Source organism: Fusarium vanettenii, assembly GCF_000151355.1.
Source record: "Fusarium vanettenii 77-13-4 chromosome 5 genomic scaffold NECHAsca_5_chr5_3_0, whole genome shotgun sequence".
NCBI lineage: Eukaryota > Fungi > Ascomycota > Sordariomycetes > Hypocreales > Nectriaceae > Fusarium > Fusarium vanettenii.
Window position 1 is genome coordinate 2,212,430 of NW_003315878.1, and position 16,016 is coordinate 2,228,445.

Here is a 16,016-nt window from a genome sequence, read left to right on the forward strand (position 1 = left end):
CGCTGGAACGTGATGCGAGGTATGAAAAGCTCGTGGCGGAGGTTGTTCCAGCAGTAAAACAGGGCACATTAATACAATAAATAACAAGCGTTAAAAATAAAGTTAAAAGCGCCTTCTTCTTCGAATAATATCCCAGTTTTATCAACCCAGAAAGCTGTTCTTCATAGTTGCAGCCCGGCCCTCGATGGGTTAACTGAGCCCAAAGATCGAGTGACGGTTAAAACCCAGCCAATCGGATTTAACGGAGATAATGCCCCGCCGCGCTCAGATACCCACGGGCCTATCAAATCGCGCTCTGTCCCACTCCTCTTTCGCCTCTCTTGACGATACCACAATGCTTTGCCCAGAGCTTGATATCGTGGCGGAGCTCGCTGGGCCTTGTGCAATACCTCTTTCCGAGCGCGTATGGTCGATGAAAACGCTACTTGTTCCTCTCAACTAACACTGGTGTAGGCGAGAAAGAAGCGAACTGTATTTATATGGACGTGTTGTGCCTGCCTCGCGGGAGGTATGCGTGTCTCAGTGAGCAATTGCCCTAGCTGCGGCCTAGAACGGTGCAGCTACTGCAGAACTGAAAAGGTCGTCATCAAAGAGTAGGCACCTTTGCCCAGACGACCGCCGCCAATGCATCCTCCACACCAGAACTCGTTTCCATTCTTTCCTCTGCTGGTCCTATCCTCCAGGACTTGAGCCACGCCCATCTAGAGTTTTCCAGAAACGAATCCTCTGACTCATACGAAGCTTCCGCCTCGAATTACAGGAGCTGCCCCCCTCTCGCCCCTGGCCTCTTCAAACATCAGAATCATGTTCGGAGAAACATAAAACCACTCTTTGTTTACCATCTCAACACGACAACAACGCAGCTGGCCCTGCTCGAGGCAGTCTACAACATCGATTTGGCCATCCTGGGTGACGACGCGTTTCCTGCAGCATCAGAGAGCCTGGGGGCATCCAAAGAGCTCAAGTACTCCGTACGACGCCATGAGCTACCGTTCCTCGGATACTTTATCTACTCCTACACTCAACTCACCAGGGATCCTCGTTACTCCTTCTTTCACTTTCACAAAAATCCGCAACCACTCCTAAACGACGTTTCAGAGCCTACCATCACCCTCCATCCGAGCCCCCTCCCCTTAGCATCCAGACCCCTCGAACCCAAAACTACCAGAGACCTAATAGGCTTTGCACTTTTTGTCTCATCCGTGGAAAGATGGCAACCAAAAACGGGAAAACTCTTGTTTTGGGGGGACTGTTGGCGTTATCGTGATTTTTCTCATTATCTCGACCCAGCCTACTGTATTTTCATTCTTGCTGTCTTTCCAAGTCCATATCATCAGTCAAGAGACCTTTGAAGAACTCGGTTATACACTGCGAAATTCGCTTCCAATGAACCATAATACCAATAGTTGACCACACTGCAATCATGAGAATGATGATCAGGCCAAAGAATGACTTGACATTTGGGGCAAGGGGCGCAGGAATGGCCTGTTGGTGCATTGACAGTACTCCAGCTGCCACTGCAATGGGCGACAGAAGCTATAAATGGCGAATCAGACGATGAAAAACAGCGAGAATGTGTCGCTATCCAATGAAGATTCTCTTAAACTTACACCCACAATAAGAAAACTCATGTTTTGGGCAAAACTAGCCATTTGGGCTTGGGTCTTGGCATCACGAGTCCCTTCATGGTTGAGGTAGAATGACAACTGCGTGGCGATCTGTCAGTTTGCCGGGGTACCTAGTAGTGAGAGTTTCATCTTACATCATCATTGTAATCGTTACAAGCTTTGTAGAGATTCTCGAGATCTTCCAATGATCCCCGTAGTCGTTTGGTGTGATTTCCGATTTCTGAAATGAATCGACGTCCGCGTCCAGCAAGCGTTGCAAAAGTTTCGTCTGACTTCAAGGAATCTAATTGGTTGATGGTGGCTGCCAGCTTCTGGATCAGGGGTCGCAGAAGCTTTTTAGTACGGACTGCCCAACCGCGGGATTGTCTCACGGCAAGGGGGTTATCAGGAGGGGGGGAGAGAGCATCCGTCATTGTGATGGGGCAGGTGTTGACCTAATACCATTGATTAATGCTGTGTTTGGGATGAAACGGATGCATCTCTGCATGGAGACAAATGACTCACGTATTCATTGATACTGTCTCCCATGTTTGTTGCGAGGATGTGCCACTCGTCTCTCACCTGTCGTAGCCGCGACTCTAGCACAATTAGAAAGTACTCCCGAGGATTCAAGACAGGGAGATTTGCGTCCGATTCCGCGGTGGTGAAAGGATCGGGTCGAAAGAGCACGTGTGACTCGTCATCAACTTCCACCTCCTCATCATAAGCGTCGACACTTTCCCTCTTGTCTTCACTTTCAAAGTAGGTATCGACAAAGCAGTACGCCACCCACCTCCAGGGGTCTGACCCGCTGATGAGAACGGTTGTTTGGGCCTCACACAGATATGCTTTCGTGGTGGGAGGCACGAGGCTCTTTGGCTTCCTCACAAGAAATGACAAATCTGTGATGTTTCTAAGAGCATCACTAGCTGACGACTTTCTCCTCCGGGGATCGTGAGGTGGACTGTGGCAGGGTGCAACTCTGAAGGCGTAGTAGGGAAGATCAAAGGCTAGTTGAAAAGTCGACGGGCCGCTGATCTGAGTGTGTCAGGCTCATCCAATGAAAGACAAAGCAGAATTGAGGCTCTCACCGAGTATGCAGACCCAAGAAACCCTCTAAACGCCATATATCGATAAAGGCTGTCCCTCAAGGCCCTTGCCTGGTGGATTGAGAGGGTTGAAACAAGAGCCATCATCGACCAGCGATCTAGGTCCGTGATGAACCTTGGAAGGTTAGCGAGACAAATTCAAAATAAAAAATGACGAGTTGAACTCACAGTAAGCGGCGATCAGCATTCAACTGGTGTGCTGGTAGTCGCCTTGCTGATTTGTCTTTTTCGAAATGGAATCGCTGGGTGATGTTAGTAACCGCACCACAGGGCGTAACCTCGACAAGGTAGCTTTACATCTTTTTTCAGCTCTAGGTATAGTTTTCGCGCTGTGAGAGGGCCAAGATAGCCCCGAGAAATCGAGTTCGTTCCGTCGTTCGTTCCGTCATCGAGAAGAGCAACATTTGCCTGGGGGAGGGATGAGCGGCCACGCTCAAGTTCACTCAGTGTCTCGTCGGGGCAAAAGCCCGCAACTAGTTCTACCTCAGGCATGAGCCGGTTTGCAGCCCCAGACTCAGTCATGAAGAAGCGAACTAAGCTAAGCTCTGATCCGTTTTCTTTCCACACTTGCAGGAAAGGCTTGTTCTCGTACTTCCAGCCCACAGTCTGATGAGGATCAAATTCTGCATCCCAGATCGTCCTGTTACTCTCGGAGCCCATGGCTAAATTGCGCGTTTGGTGCCTGTCTTTTTGGGGATTGCTTCGCTTTTTATTCTTCTTTTTTTTGCTCTTTCGGCTTCGACTTCGGACATTAGGCTCTGGCATCATCATATCTGGCGGGTCAATCAAGATATACGAACCACATTTTCCGGTGTCGACAAACGCTTGGTTAAGTAAAGAAAAAAGAAGAAAAAAGAAGAACCGAATCAAGGTTGGGATATCTCCACTCAGTGTTAGCAGTACAGACAACAAAGGTTAGTTTGAAGACAAGAGGGCTGGGTGTGTCACATACCCAGGTGGCCTTATCATCCTGTAAATGGGGTATTGAACCGGTGTGCTATTAAACCGGTGTGCTACTAAACCAATAAGTGTATTCCATTTCTCTCAATGTTGTGCTACCACCTAGAGTGAGCATTCCTCGCCCTATTCGACGGAGATGGGGCTTCACGACAACGTGGCAACTGTCAAGTCGGCTGTTACTGTCACCTGTCTTTGGCTATTTTCTGTCGGGGAAAACCGTTTCTGGTACTCGTGATGCATCTCTGTGAAAGGGTTGCATGGCAGAGAGTGTGCATAACTCGTTGGGCAGCAAGTCTTCTCTATTGGCTTGGCTTCCTCTGTATTGCACTTTCAGGATATCGCAGCTAAATCAGCTGTAGGAGAACTGCGTTGTCGCCTCGTTGCCCAATGCTGACATTGCGAATGAATGACAATACCTCCAAGAAATTCCAAAGTCCGTTTTGATCATAGGGTCCCTCGTTCTGTGGGCGAAGAAAAATGAGGCTTGAGGCCATCCGCAGCAGGACTTGATTCGTAGCCCTAGAAATATGAGCGACGATGATACGGACTCTTTGTCTGTACGCTGTCATGTCACCCTTCGACGAGGTTGGCTGGACCAATTTTCAAGCGAAAAGACTACCCGATGTAAGCCCCATACGGGATGCCCTCCGGCCTCTTATCGATCTTTTGGCTCAGTTAACTCATCGAGGGCAGGGCTCCAAGCATAATAAAGAACACACCTGGCCACATATCAGACCGGTCGCAAACGCCCAAGGCTTCCTCACGCTTGGAGTTGGGATGATTCTTAGGGCAGGGTGACGGGGTTGAGCTGAGCTGAGAGTTAAGTAGCAGATAGAATGATTGAGGCAAGTCATACGTGCACCGCCGGTGACTAAGATCACATGACAAATGCACCGCCAGCAGCGCAAATAAGAATCAGATTGCCTAAGCTCACAACCTGTTGTGCTGAAGGCCCTGAGCGCGCTAGATTGAAGGCCTTCATTGCGCGGAAGAAGGCAGTTAACAGCGGCTTCAATACCTAGGTAGCTTGTAACGGCCCCGCCTGCAACAGCAGCTTGCAACAGCCTGCAACAATGGCTTGAAGATGGTTAGGTGAGTGTGGCTGGGTTGCAAGCTAACTTTTAATTGGCTATGTTCCTCTGGGTTGAGAGCTTCGGTAATCTAAGTTAATTCTTACTCGCGCCGCCGGCGCTGCACGTATCTCTCGCATTCACTTGATATCACAATCGAGCGTTAACTTCCTGATACTCGCCACTCCTCCTAAGGTAAATGCTTCATGAAGTCACGGAGAATACACTGGCTTCAACTAGGCTAGGTCCCTGCGGGTGACCCAGCTGCAGTCTTCGCACAGCAGAGGAGCCATGATGATTGAGCCGTGATGACGTCATCCCCTTTTCGGCCTCGGCTTCGCATAAGCTTATGCGACCGAGCCAACAACAAGAGCGGATGTCTTTTCATCGCCAGGGTCTCAAATGAAGCTCTCGTTTCTCCCCAAGTCACAACTCTTACTCCAGACTCAGTATAAACAACGCTTCGATGGCTTCATCGTCAACAACAGCGGCCTCTTTCGAGGCCACGCCGGACTCAAATCCCGACCCCCCAACCCCAGCCGATAGCCACACCCCAGTATCTTCAGCACGTCCCCGAAGCTGTATCCACTGTCGCCAACGAAAGATCAAATGTGATCGCCAACACCCTTGTTGTCAATGCGTCCGATCTAAGCTGGAATGCGTCTTCCCGACCGGTCGAGGTAGAGCCGTCAAGAAGCCTCGTACCCATTTGGATGGCCCCCTTTTGGATCGTTTACACAGATTGGAAGCGACTATAACCAGCCTTAAAAAGGGACGAGACCTGCATAGCCTCAAAGAAGCCGGCGATGCTACGAATTCTACTCCGTCACCCTCGTTGGATCAAGTCAAAGACCCCAGCTCAAGCGATGCGGGCGTTGATACTCCGATCGAGAACCAACTTGGTCGTCTGATGATTGACGACACCAGGAGCTACTATGTTAGCAATATCCTCTGGACAAACCTAGGAAATGAGGTAACGAATCTTATTATCCTTCTAGTCTCGGCTACTTACATGACGCCTCAGATTGAAGAACTGCGCGACATGCTCCACGAATCTGTGTCTGAAGACGAAGACTACCCTCCCACAGAAGTTGCCGAGTCTACAACAGGCCCATCTCCAGGAACCAGTGGCGCTCTCCTCGGGTTCCGATCCCTTTCTCACTCCCTCAAGTCGTTTCACCCTCCGCTCCCACAGTCAGTCACCCTCTTCAGGCTGTTTAGCGAAAACGTGGTTCCTCTGGTGCACTTGTTCCATATGCCGACCACCAGGCGCATGTACTGGGATGCTGTCGTGTCGGACTCTCTTGATAGAAACACAGAAGCTTTGTTGTTCGCCATTTACTATTCAGCTGTCATCAGCATGGACGAAGACCAATGCATGAGTGTCACCGGTCTCACACGAACAAGCGCACTGGACAAGTACCGCTTTGCGTTTGAACAGGCTATGGCTCGAGCAAACTTTCTCTGCACGCAGAGCATGACCCTCTTGCAGGCAGTGGTGCTATTCCTATCTGCGCTGCGCAACGAAGATGAGTCACGTACAACTTGGTCTCTCACGTCTCTCGCCTTCCACATCGCTCAAGCCATGGGGCTCCACAGAGACGGTGCAGTCTTCGGACTCAAGCCACTCGAAGTTGAGCTTCGACGACGTCTATGGTGGCACATCTGCCTCATAGACATACGATCATCCGAATTCCACGGCTACGAGCCTGTTGCTCGGGAGTCTTCTTTCGACACAAAGCCTCCGCTCAACATCAACGACTGCGACATCAATGCTCAGATGAAAGATCCCCCACCCGAACATGAAGGTGCTACAGAAATGACTTTCTGCCTAGTCCGATGCGAAGCCATTAGATCTGGGTGGAAGGTAGCCTACGCGCCTCCGAGCATGCGAACCACAGGATCCTCGGAGGATACCATGTCAGCTGCGGACCGTGAGGCGGAGCCATCTCTTCTTACAAAGCGGCTAGAAGAGGGTTATTTACGATACTGCGATACTTCAGTTCCGTTCTTGTTCCTCGTCTCAATAGTCACGCGGCTCATTCTGGCAAGGTGGTGGCTCGTCGTTCACTACCCTGCGCGAGACAAGAGAAATTCCGACCCGGCTCTTCGTAATAAGCTCTTCTCAACCGCTGTCGAAGTCCTCGAGATGTCTGTCAAAGTTCTCACGACTAAATCAATTGCCCATTGGACGTGGCACTCCAAAACACACATCCAGTGGCAGGCGGTGGCACTTGTCCTCTCAGAGATCTGCTCCCGCCCGCCATCTCCAGAGTGTGACCGGGCCTGGGAACTGGTCAACCTCGTTCACGATTGGTGGAACATGAAAGAGCGCAGCAAGAAGGGTAACCTGTGGAGACCTATCAACAGGCTCATGGCCAAGGCTCGCTACGTCCGAGAGATGCAGAAGATAGATCCGCAAGGCACGGGGCATGCCCTCAATGCTGTGCCACCACCCATTGACTCAATGCTCCAGGCAGAAGATTTGCAGAACATGTTTGGGATGGAGCCTGGGAGTTCATTTTTGGATCTTTCCTTAGAAGGGATTGAGGCTGACATGTTTGATGTTCCAGCGGATGGGACTTGGCAGTGGGACGAGCTATTGGCATTTGATGATATATGATATGTCGTGCGAGCAAGCGACAGACATTATCTCCCGATTGGTCTTTGGATTTCCATTTATTGGTTGGGTAGGCCAAAGATGACATGTCGTGTGGCTGCACAATCTGGTCAACTCGAAAACCTCCCAATCACCTCGACTCTTAGGCTACATAGAATATTAGCTTGTAATAGCATTTATCTAGGATTGAGGTCACTAAGCATCACATATCAAACCAACAGGCTATTTGGGCCATGCTGTGCCATTGTGGATAGACTCCTGTACTTCTATTGTCAATCTCTGTCTTATGCAATACCAACTTTTCTTTCCGCTGCAAGTCTTTCGTTGTTCGCATCAACCCACCACTTGTGAATCTCTTTCTCGCCACGCCAATCTCCATTATGGTCGAGTTCATTCCAGGGCTTTGGGCTGAGGATATAGTGTACGTTCTTGACTTTATCATCCCGCCAAATCTCGCCGTGCACGTGGCTTTCACGCATCGTCTTGAGCGCATTGTACACATACGGCAGAGGCACCCAGCGCTCACGGTATAGGTCTGCCAGAAGATCTTGGTCAGGGAATTGGTATTCCGTGCCGTGAGAATCGATGCGCGAAACAATGTCGTTGTATAGAGTTTCAGAGGGGTTGACAACCAAGAGGCCACTGTTGAGCTTGCCCAAGCCAGAAGAAGAACTAGCTCCACTGTGTTGGGCCGTTTCCACATCGTGATGCTGAGAGCTAAAAGCGCAGTTCTCAGGGACCCAGTCGGCAGGATAATGCGACCTCTTGAGAGGGTTGCAGACGCAGGCGTGACTAGATGCAAAGACTCGTTTGCTGGCGTTCGGATCCGCGCTGACCGACGGGTGATCGAGGTGAAGGCTCATCAATTCGTCCATATTCCGGAGCACCAGCATATCCGAGTCAAGGAGGACAATGCGCTCGAAATCCGTCAGAGAAAAGACGGCCAGTTTTGTCCAGGTATCCTTGAAGCGAGCATCGTTGCCATAATCTTGGGGATTTGAGGGGGCGAGTTCAGGGACCTTTGCCATGGCAATGCCCCTGCTCTTAAGCGCCTCTCGACCAGCATCAGGAAAGGCCTCTGTGTAAAGGACGACGAAAGGATACTCTGTCCCAACACGCCGCAGACAATACTCCAGTGTCAAAACACCAGGGAGATAATCCAGGTTTGTGACCAGGGTGGCCCAAACTAGCAATGATCAGCTGCAACTCTGTTCAAACATTGACAAAATATACCTTTCTCCTGTTGAATGCTTCCCATATTGAATCACAGGTAAAGGATGCAAGTGATGCGGGATTTTTATTCCACCGGGCGGCTAGGTGGGTTTTATGCCCCTTGCGCCATCATAGACTTCGTTGACGACGCCAAGGCGGAATTGTCAGCAAAGCTGACGGGCCGCCCCATGACGACTAAGTACAGAATAGGTATAACTGTCTTGAAAAACGTGCTCTGAGAGGTTGGTGAGAAAGCGGAGTTTGGCAGAAGCAGGAGATCCGGGTGGCAAATGGGATTCAAGCAAATCAAGTGCCGGCGATCGAGGAGATGCTAGTCCTAAAGCGTAATAGAGTTTAACCTCATCCGTTTCTTCCATGACGGCTTGAAGAAGAAACGGGCAGAAACGTGGCTTGGGAGTAAGGTACTGACAATGGGATGCTACATGGGATAAAAGAAAGAATTGTAAATAGGCGTTGATGGCTGATACAAGAGCGCGCATTATGTAGGGTATGATGAACACACACAAAGTTGAGAGCCGCCATCGAGTGTTGGGCGCATCATTCTTCATCGCTGAGCAAACGCTCCGTGAGCTAACCTAGAGACGACCTCGATCTAGGTAACGACCAAAAATGAGCATCTTGACCGTTCCGGAGTTTTCTGTTCTATGCTAATAAATTCCCTTCCAATATCGTGTTGCAATCCACATTCTTTTTCCCGGAGCCAACTCTCTGTCTCTACCTCACACATCTCAAGTGCTCTGCTCCCAAGACTCTTCCATTCCACGCCCCACATTAAAACCCTTCGGCCGATTTACCAACCTCGCCGTCCCCCAAGACTCCAGTCCATCGAAGTCCAGTCAAAATGATGCGCATCAATAGCAAACGGAGGCTGCCCACGCATATTATTGTACACGCCCATGTTGGCTGCTGCATAGCCACCCGGTCCCATACCAAACAGCATACTGGGGTCACCAAATCCCGCTGGTGTTTGCATTGACAGGCCCTCATCTTCCATGCTCGCCGTGTCTGGCTCGCTGTTGGCACTTTGGTTAATCGCAGCCAAGGTCTGCCTGATGCGAGTGATAATCCTGGGAAGATTCATCGGCTGCCCCGATTTCTTGGAAGCTTCCTCAGACATACCCCATGCATGGAGGATAAAGTTGCTAAAAGGGATAAAAACGGGGTTGTACACTCCAACTTCAATACCAAAGCGAGCATCGTAGTTGTCGCTCATGACCTCCCATGCACGCTCGGCTTCACCCCCGAGGGGATGAGCTTTCAAGTCTTGGGCGATGCGGATGTAGGCAGGGAATGGAAAGTATAGCTGGATGAACCAGATGTATCCCTTTGTGAGGGGTGAGGTTGCGAGCTTTGTATCACACTCAAGCCACCGCAAGGCGTAGGAAATGGCGGGAGGGCCTGTTCTTCCATCTTCGTGATCGGCCGGGTCGAGATGTCTGGAGTAATTCTCCAGTAGGCGGCAGTTAGACAGCTGCGCTCTTGTAGTCCACATCGTCATGTATTGAAGCGCATTCTCCGGGTCACAAAACTTGAGATACTTCTCCTCAACCATCCTCTCCAGGGCGTCCAAGTCCCCATCACCCGGTAGCTCCTTGGCGATGGGCTTGAGAGCTGGGTTTGTAAACTCGAGGTGAAAACGAGTATGGCGGATGAAGTCGCCGAGCTCACTCCGAACCACGGCAAAGAATGCCTCGCTAACTCCTATCCGGGCCGGAGGTGGTTCCTTGGTCTCTTCTCGTAAATCGGAGTCGCTGACGTTGAGGGGAATGGCGCAGTCCCATGTCGGTGCTAGGATCATGGGCTTGTGATCACTCAAGCCGCTCATGCGGGCGTCGAGAAGCATGAGCGACCACCAGAGCCTCCTGCGCATTTCAGCCTCGAGGACTGTGTATCTTGCATTGATGGCTTCGGTCTGGATACCCATTCGCTCTGCGATGCGTATGGCGACCGCCAATATGGTGGAGACGGATCGAGGATGGGCGCCGGAGCGACTCGAATGCTACACCTCGTCAGTGGAAGACAGCAAGGGTATTCGGTAACCGGACCAGATATAGAAACAAAGCTGTCAAGCAATCTCGATCTTCAGTTCTCAAAAAGGCGCTGTTCAGAAGAGCCTGCTGGCAGCCAAACTGGAACTTGGTCAACATGTCCGGCTTTGAGAGCTGGAAGTGAGCTTGGCAGTCTTCCGGAGCGAGACTCAGGGTTGCCATGCAGTATATGCCAAACATGAGTGCTTCCATATTTGGGTTGACGTCTTTCAGGTTACTGGCAGCTTCGATGATGCGGCCCTGCAGACTTGGGGTATGTGTAACTTTGAGCAGTGGATTGACGTTGTTGAGGTAAGCCTGCCACAGTCTGAAGATGTGAACAGGTTCTGGGTGAAGAGTGGAAAGATCAACAGATGATTGGCGTGAGCCAAATAGAATGTTGTCATCGTTGCTAAATGTTTGATCCCAGGCGTTTCGGAAGATGACCTCTCGTACATCGTGGGTTGGGTCTCGGGACTATGTTATCAGCATTAGTCGAGCCTCGGGTGTTGGAACAAACCTACTCCTTGGGTCATGGCGTGCCATATGTTTCTACATGTAATTAGCAACCAAAACAAACCAGGGCAGTCAGGACAAGTGAACAGACATACTTGGCTTCGAATGTACTCTCAGACTTGCTGGTCGAAGGAGACGGCGTATCCACTCCTGCGGCTTCTGGCTGCTCATGATCCGAAACGTAGCTACCTTCAGGGGACGCCTGCTCTCCAGAACCTGGATCCTTGTGAAGCGGTTCGAACTTGACCTTGTTCTGGCGGAGAAGGTCCTCATACTTCCGGAGCCTGTCCAGCAGCTCCCGTTCGGGAAACCTTCTCCTCCGGGGGCGGGTCTGCGTCGCCGGCACGCACTGGACATGGTGCCTAGCGCAGTTTGCACAGGGGAACCGGCGGTCACACTTGACCTTGCGTTGCTGGCAGAGGACGCAGGCGAGGATGCGCTGAGATTTTGGCCGCGGGTGGCTCTGCTCCGGCACGGGCGCCGTCGTTGACATTGGTACGGCTGTTACTCCTGGGCGTAGAGTATCGTAGTTAGGGAGTTTGTCCACGTCTTTAGAAAGCGACAGTTACATGTCCCACCCAAGACATGTTTATGTCTTGGCGAAGCTGAGCTTTGCTGGGGAAATGGTTGTCTCGGGTGTTTCTAATGTCCGGCCGGCCCCACTTCTCTGCCGATGATGCCCGAGCGGATTTTACCAGAGCCCGACTAACAATTTAGGTATGAAGGCCATCAAATCGCGAAACGGAATAGGTGGTTGATGCACTTGCCACTCTCCCAGTTCCGTGATTATTCGGAAGGCCAAGACGATCCCAGGTTTCTCAACAATCTCATAACAAGGTCTGTCAAGTGGCGTCTAAAATTGTGCCGGGGCCGTTCAAGCTGACAAGACCGCTCAAAAGCCAGGGAGCAAAACTGACAGGACGCCGCGATCCAAGCACTACCTGTCCCGTCCTGCGCCTGGCATGAGTCGCCAGAGAGTCCTAGAATGTTTGCTTCTGCCGTATCCATTTGAAACCGGAGAGTGAGTGGGGCGCAGACTGTCACTACCGTATCGACTTAGCAAACTTGCCAAAGACCCTGGTTCAGACTCCGTCATTGGTCTCTGGATCTCCGATCAAACGCAATGCCATCAGCGAGAGCCTCTTCTGCGGGACGAAATATCATTAAAGTGAAATTAGGAACTTGCAGGGGGTAACACGCCCACTAAGCCTTGCTAGTTGGCTGAGTCGAAACGGTAACGAGTGAATGCCTTGCCAATGTTCATGAATCAAACTAAACCCCCAAAATAGACCTCGGTCTGGCCGACATGCCCAAAAAGTAAAGAAAGACTGCACAAGAAATATTCAGAGACTGCATAGCTTCTGCAGGCAAGATACATTAGCGAACACCCGAGCGAATCTCCATATGCCAGGAGTCCATTGCCTTGCGGTTCCTCTCTGTGATTGTCCCATTCTCAAATCCTCTCTTCAGACCCTGCAACTGTTTTTCGAGGCAGTCCAAGTTGTAGTCAAGAAAGTAGTCAGAAATGACATCCCAAATTATGGGCGCCAGGAGGTGCGTGACGCCCACAAGCGCCCATGCCCTCAAGAGGCCGGCAACAACCTCCAGAGACTCCAGAGATGCCACAGCCGATAAGGTAGAGCATCCGACTGTCCTACCTAGCGTGAGTGGAGCCCAGCTGTCTCTTGATAGTGGGTGCAGACTTACCATAGTGCCCAACGGGGCGAGAATGGCGGCCTTGAGGGTTTGGGGAGCATCTTGGCAATATCTAGAATGTCAAGCATGTGGTTAAGATCGCTGAGGGCCATATCTTTGTTTATCTTGAGCATCATCCTGTCTGGCTTGACACTGGGGTCTCTGGGTGTGGGCTTGTCTCGAAAACACCTGAGCCAGCTGAGGAATCGAACAGGGTTCTTGTCCTGGGATGCGTCGGTGATTGCGTAGCCGGAGGGCGAGGCTTCCCGGATTGCTTGCAAGAGGGCTAGATGTCTCGCCAGGCGTCTCCGTATCGAAAGTGAATAGCCAAAGAAGCTGCTCCACAGATCGCGGCGGTCGATGAAGATGGCTTCTTCGCTGTGTCCGGGGGCGACACTCCCGAGAACGTCGACTTGTCGGTCTACCTCCTCGGCGACTACAAGGTCTTGGTCGGGCTGGAGGGGGAGATGCTGTTCCATGGTGCTTCTGTCTGACATGCAAACGATTTTGGCCAGGAGAGACGAAGGTGGGTGTCGGATGAGAGAGTTGAGGAGGGGGAGCCCAAAGACCCTGAATGCGAGACCTCTGCCTTTTCTTTGTTCCTCCATCCGACAAACGGGCGGCCGGGCGCGCTCAGCCACCACAGCAATTATTGGATAATGAGCACGGGCCCTTTTTCTGATCAGAAGTCTCGGCCAATGATTTGGACTGGTGTCAACTGTACAGCTCTGGTCTGTTAGTTTGAGTAGAAACATGGGCTACCTGGCGTTTCGACAACGACACCTCTATCACCATGGACTCAAAATAAACATGCCCAGTTGTGGCTGTCATATTCAGGGCTAGAGAATAAAGCCCTACGGTTGTCATATTTTGGCTAGTTTCATCAAGCGGCAGTTCATGATGCGAATTCAGGGAAGACATGTCCGGCTCCTAGTCTGACCAACTCCATGGGCGGCTGAGCTCATTGCTATTAAACCTCTCGCAATCCCGACGTTGCCTAACTCTTGTTGCTCCATGGTCTGGAAATCTCACCGTTAACCACTTCGTTCGGTCAACTATTTGTCATGGCCCACATGAACATCAGAAGGATGCCCCCTTTACCCACCATACGTCTTCGGGTGTGGCACGTAAGCGACTTTGCGCCTGTTCCTGACGACAGCCTCCACCTCTCCAGGTTCCTGGGATCATTTGATACCGGATCCTGGCACGTTCATCCCGCTGAGGTGATGACTGAGCCTTGCCGCGATGGCGGCTTTGTGCCAGTTGAGGTGGGTAGTGGACATCTGGGACCGTACACATACGCCCATATTCGTCTTGCCGGCTTCCTTCCTATCCAGCTACTCTCTCATGGTCTGACATCGTCTAGGTTGATATAAAGTACCGACCGACCTCACGTTACCACCTCACCGAAGCCTCCACGGAGCTACATCGTTTTTTCAGAGATGTCGTCGAAGCACGCGTGGGCGAACTCTTCAAGCGAGCAAATACCACGGCCGTCCTAGTCCACATGTATCCGGTCGGCGATGATGTTACAGAGACGTTGAAGCGCATGTTTCTGCGCGTCAAGTTTCTGCAGCCTTTGAATATCCAAAGTGGCATCTACGCCGAGAGCCATCGTCTCTTGAACCGCAGTATGCTGGAAGAAGGGTGAGATACAAGCCCCTTTCCCTTTCTCTTCGATCGGCAGCTAAGACGCCTTCAGAGCCATCATCGCGGCCGATATCTCCGCTAGGACCCTTGAACTCAACGGTGTCTTGACAACCGGTGATTTCAATGCCCTCAAGGAGAAAAGCTTGAGCATATTGTCCCTTTTGCAGGCAAGATCTCGAGTTGACCATAATACATGGCTGTTCTAACGCTTTGCTCCTAGGGAGACCAGGAAGTTCCGTTGCCAAAGCATGTTGTAGAGGCTTGGAACAAGTCTTTGACCTCACTCACCGCGGTCCATCTAATTTCGAAGAAGATCCAGATTTGCGTCGACGGTTTGAATCGTCAGGAGGGTAAACTCACCTTGACCCCGCAGTGCTCCAGGTCACAGCTAACGATCGACCAACCCAGATGTCAGCGACCATACCCTCTACACCAGCCTTGTCTTGATTCGAGAGGCGATTTTGCACTTTTCAGAATACCAGAAGTCATCCCAGCTAGTTGTCCGACATCTCCAGGAGGCCAACAAGACCCGAGTCAAGAATTCCCATAGCTTGATAGCGGGCCTCAGATCTACTGCTCTCGCCGCCGTCTTCTCTATGTCCCAGTTGCAAGCTTCTTGTCCTGTTTCCATGGTCACAGCCTCCTTTTTGAGTGCATTGGCCGTTGGGGTAGTTGGTATTCCACGGTTATTGAAATGCCACAGAAACGAGAGCGATGTCGAGAGTTGTATGCCTCCTTCCCCATCGTTATGAATACCCCAAGTATGCTGACTCCTTTTCTTCTTTTTCTTATAGTCGATGGCGCCATGAAGGATTTCCAGAAGACGTTGCGTATGGCCCAGTTTGGACTTGGTGTCCTCTTTAGTCATCAGACTTTGGAGGCTCCTTGTTCTTGGCTAGAAGATGGCAATGGAGCTGAGGTACTCAAGAGCCTTGGCATTGATATTTCCCAGCTCAAGAACGAAGAGTATTCTGAGAAGTTTGCTTTGGACAGTCTGGCAAGTTTGAGTGAGGCCTACCAAGATTTCGAGAAGTTGCGGGAGGACATCAGACGGCAGGCCGGCCTGAGAGAGTGCACGGAGGCTACGATGCCTTCAAGCACTCCCAACGGAAATGGGGATCCCATGGATTGCCAAGAGGATTGAGGATGAGCGCCAAGGTTGGAATCTTGGAGGAGGGTTGTGTCGCTGTACTGGCAAGGCCGCACCGGGGTGGCATTGGCAACGCCTGGGTTTCCTAGAGCTGGCCTCTTGGAATGGGATCTCCTAGAACATGTCTCTCTTTAAGCAGGTTTCATAGAGCGGTTTTATACAAGTCTTTCCTTACTCACCTTCAAGTCCTGCGACGAGTAATTGCAGGTCATCAAGGGCTGTCAGGGAAGCAAAGAGGTACATCCAACAATTTTACAGTGCTGAACCTGCAAGGCGAGGCTTAACTCAGGGAGATGAAGTCGGACCGGCATTCTGGGAGATTGGTTCAATGCTAGTCATCATAGAGTAGTCTTGGCTTAATGCACACGTCTTGGTCACA

The 16,016-nt window shown here is 51.1% G+C and overlaps 6 protein-coding genes across 6 annotated transcripts; 2 read left to right on the plus strand and 4 right to left on the minus strand.

Annotated features, from left to right (window-relative positions):
• Window positions 1–1,302: 1,302 nt before the first annotated feature.
• Window positions 1,303–3,376, minus strand: NECHADRAFT_80835 (uncharacterized protein; the record flags this gene model as incomplete). The annotated part of the gene is made up of 7 exons (XM_003051364.1): window positions 1,303–1,536; window positions 1,611–1,718; window positions 1,763–2,062; window positions 2,133–2,645; window positions 2,699–2,831; window positions 2,885–2,958; window positions 3,014–3,376. 7 exons carry the CDS (start codon window positions 3,374–3,376, stop codon window positions 1,303–1,305), a joined length of 1,725 nt encoding a protein of 574 aa, XP_003051410.1.
• Window positions 3,377–5,311: 1,935 nt separating this feature from the next.
• NECHADRAFT_13054 (uncharacterized protein) lies at window positions 5,312–7,159 on the plus strand (the record flags this gene model as incomplete). The annotated part of the gene is made up of 4 exons (XM_003050957.1): window positions 5,312–5,447; window positions 5,592–5,719; window positions 5,771–6,973; window positions 7,022–7,159. Coding segments are annotated over 4 exons (1,605 nt in total), but the record flags the coding sequence as incomplete, so codon positions are not given.
• Window positions 7,160–7,628: 469 nt separating this feature from the next.
• On the minus strand, window positions 7,629–8,627 carry NECHADRAFT_100696 (uncharacterized protein). Its single transcript, XM_003051365.1, has 2 exons — window positions 8,600–8,627; window positions 7,629–8,552 (listed from the first exon to the last, which is right to left on the minus strand). Exons 1-2 carry the CDS (start codon window positions 8,622–8,624, stop codon window positions 7,651–7,653), a joined length of 927 nt encoding a protein of 308 aa, XP_003051411.1. The 5' UTR covers window positions 8,625–8,627; the 3' UTR covers window positions 7,629–7,650.
• Window positions 8,628–9,389: 762 nt separating this feature from the next.
• On the minus strand, window positions 9,390–11,635 carry NECHADRAFT_80838 (uncharacterized protein; the record flags this gene model as incomplete). The annotated part of the gene is made up of 4 exons (XM_003051366.1): window positions 9,390–10,598; window positions 10,645–11,103; window positions 11,151–11,178; window positions 11,238–11,635. The coding sequence occupies 4 exons, from the start codon at window positions 11,633–11,635 to the stop codon at window positions 9,390–9,392; spliced, it is 2,094 nt and encodes a 697-aa protein (XP_003051412.1).
• An 884-nt stretch (window positions 11,636–12,519) lies between these two features.
• NECHADRAFT_80839 (uncharacterized protein) lies at window positions 12,520–13,316 on the minus strand (the record flags this gene model as incomplete). The annotated part of the gene is made up of 2 exons (XM_003051367.1): window positions 12,520–12,796; window positions 12,850–13,316. 2 exons carry the CDS (start codon window positions 13,314–13,316, stop codon window positions 12,520–12,522), a joined length of 744 nt encoding a protein of 247 aa, XP_003051413.1.
• A 585-nt stretch (window positions 13,317–13,901) lies between these two features.
• Window positions 13,902–15,631, plus strand: NECHADRAFT_80840 (uncharacterized protein; the record flags this gene model as incomplete). Its single annotated transcript, XM_003050958.1, has 5 exons — window positions 13,902–14,105; window positions 14,204–14,484; window positions 14,655–14,837; window positions 14,924–15,213; window positions 15,282–15,631. The coding sequence occupies 5 exons, from the start codon at window positions 13,902–13,904 to the stop codon at window positions 15,629–15,631; spliced, it is 1,308 nt and encodes a 435-aa protein (XP_003051004.1).
• Between the last annotated feature and the right edge of the window lie 385 nt (window positions 15,632–16,016).

Excerpts from the sequence above, each read along its gene's own strand:
- NECHADRAFT_100696 (XM_003051365.1), bottom strand. The coding sequence starts at position 8,624 with ATGGGAAGCATTCAACAGGAGAAAG. Across the intron at positions 8,553-8,599 it reads AAGCATTCAACAGGAGAAAG|TTTGGGCCACCCTGGTCACA; the intron begins GTATATTTTGTC and ends GATCATTGCTAG.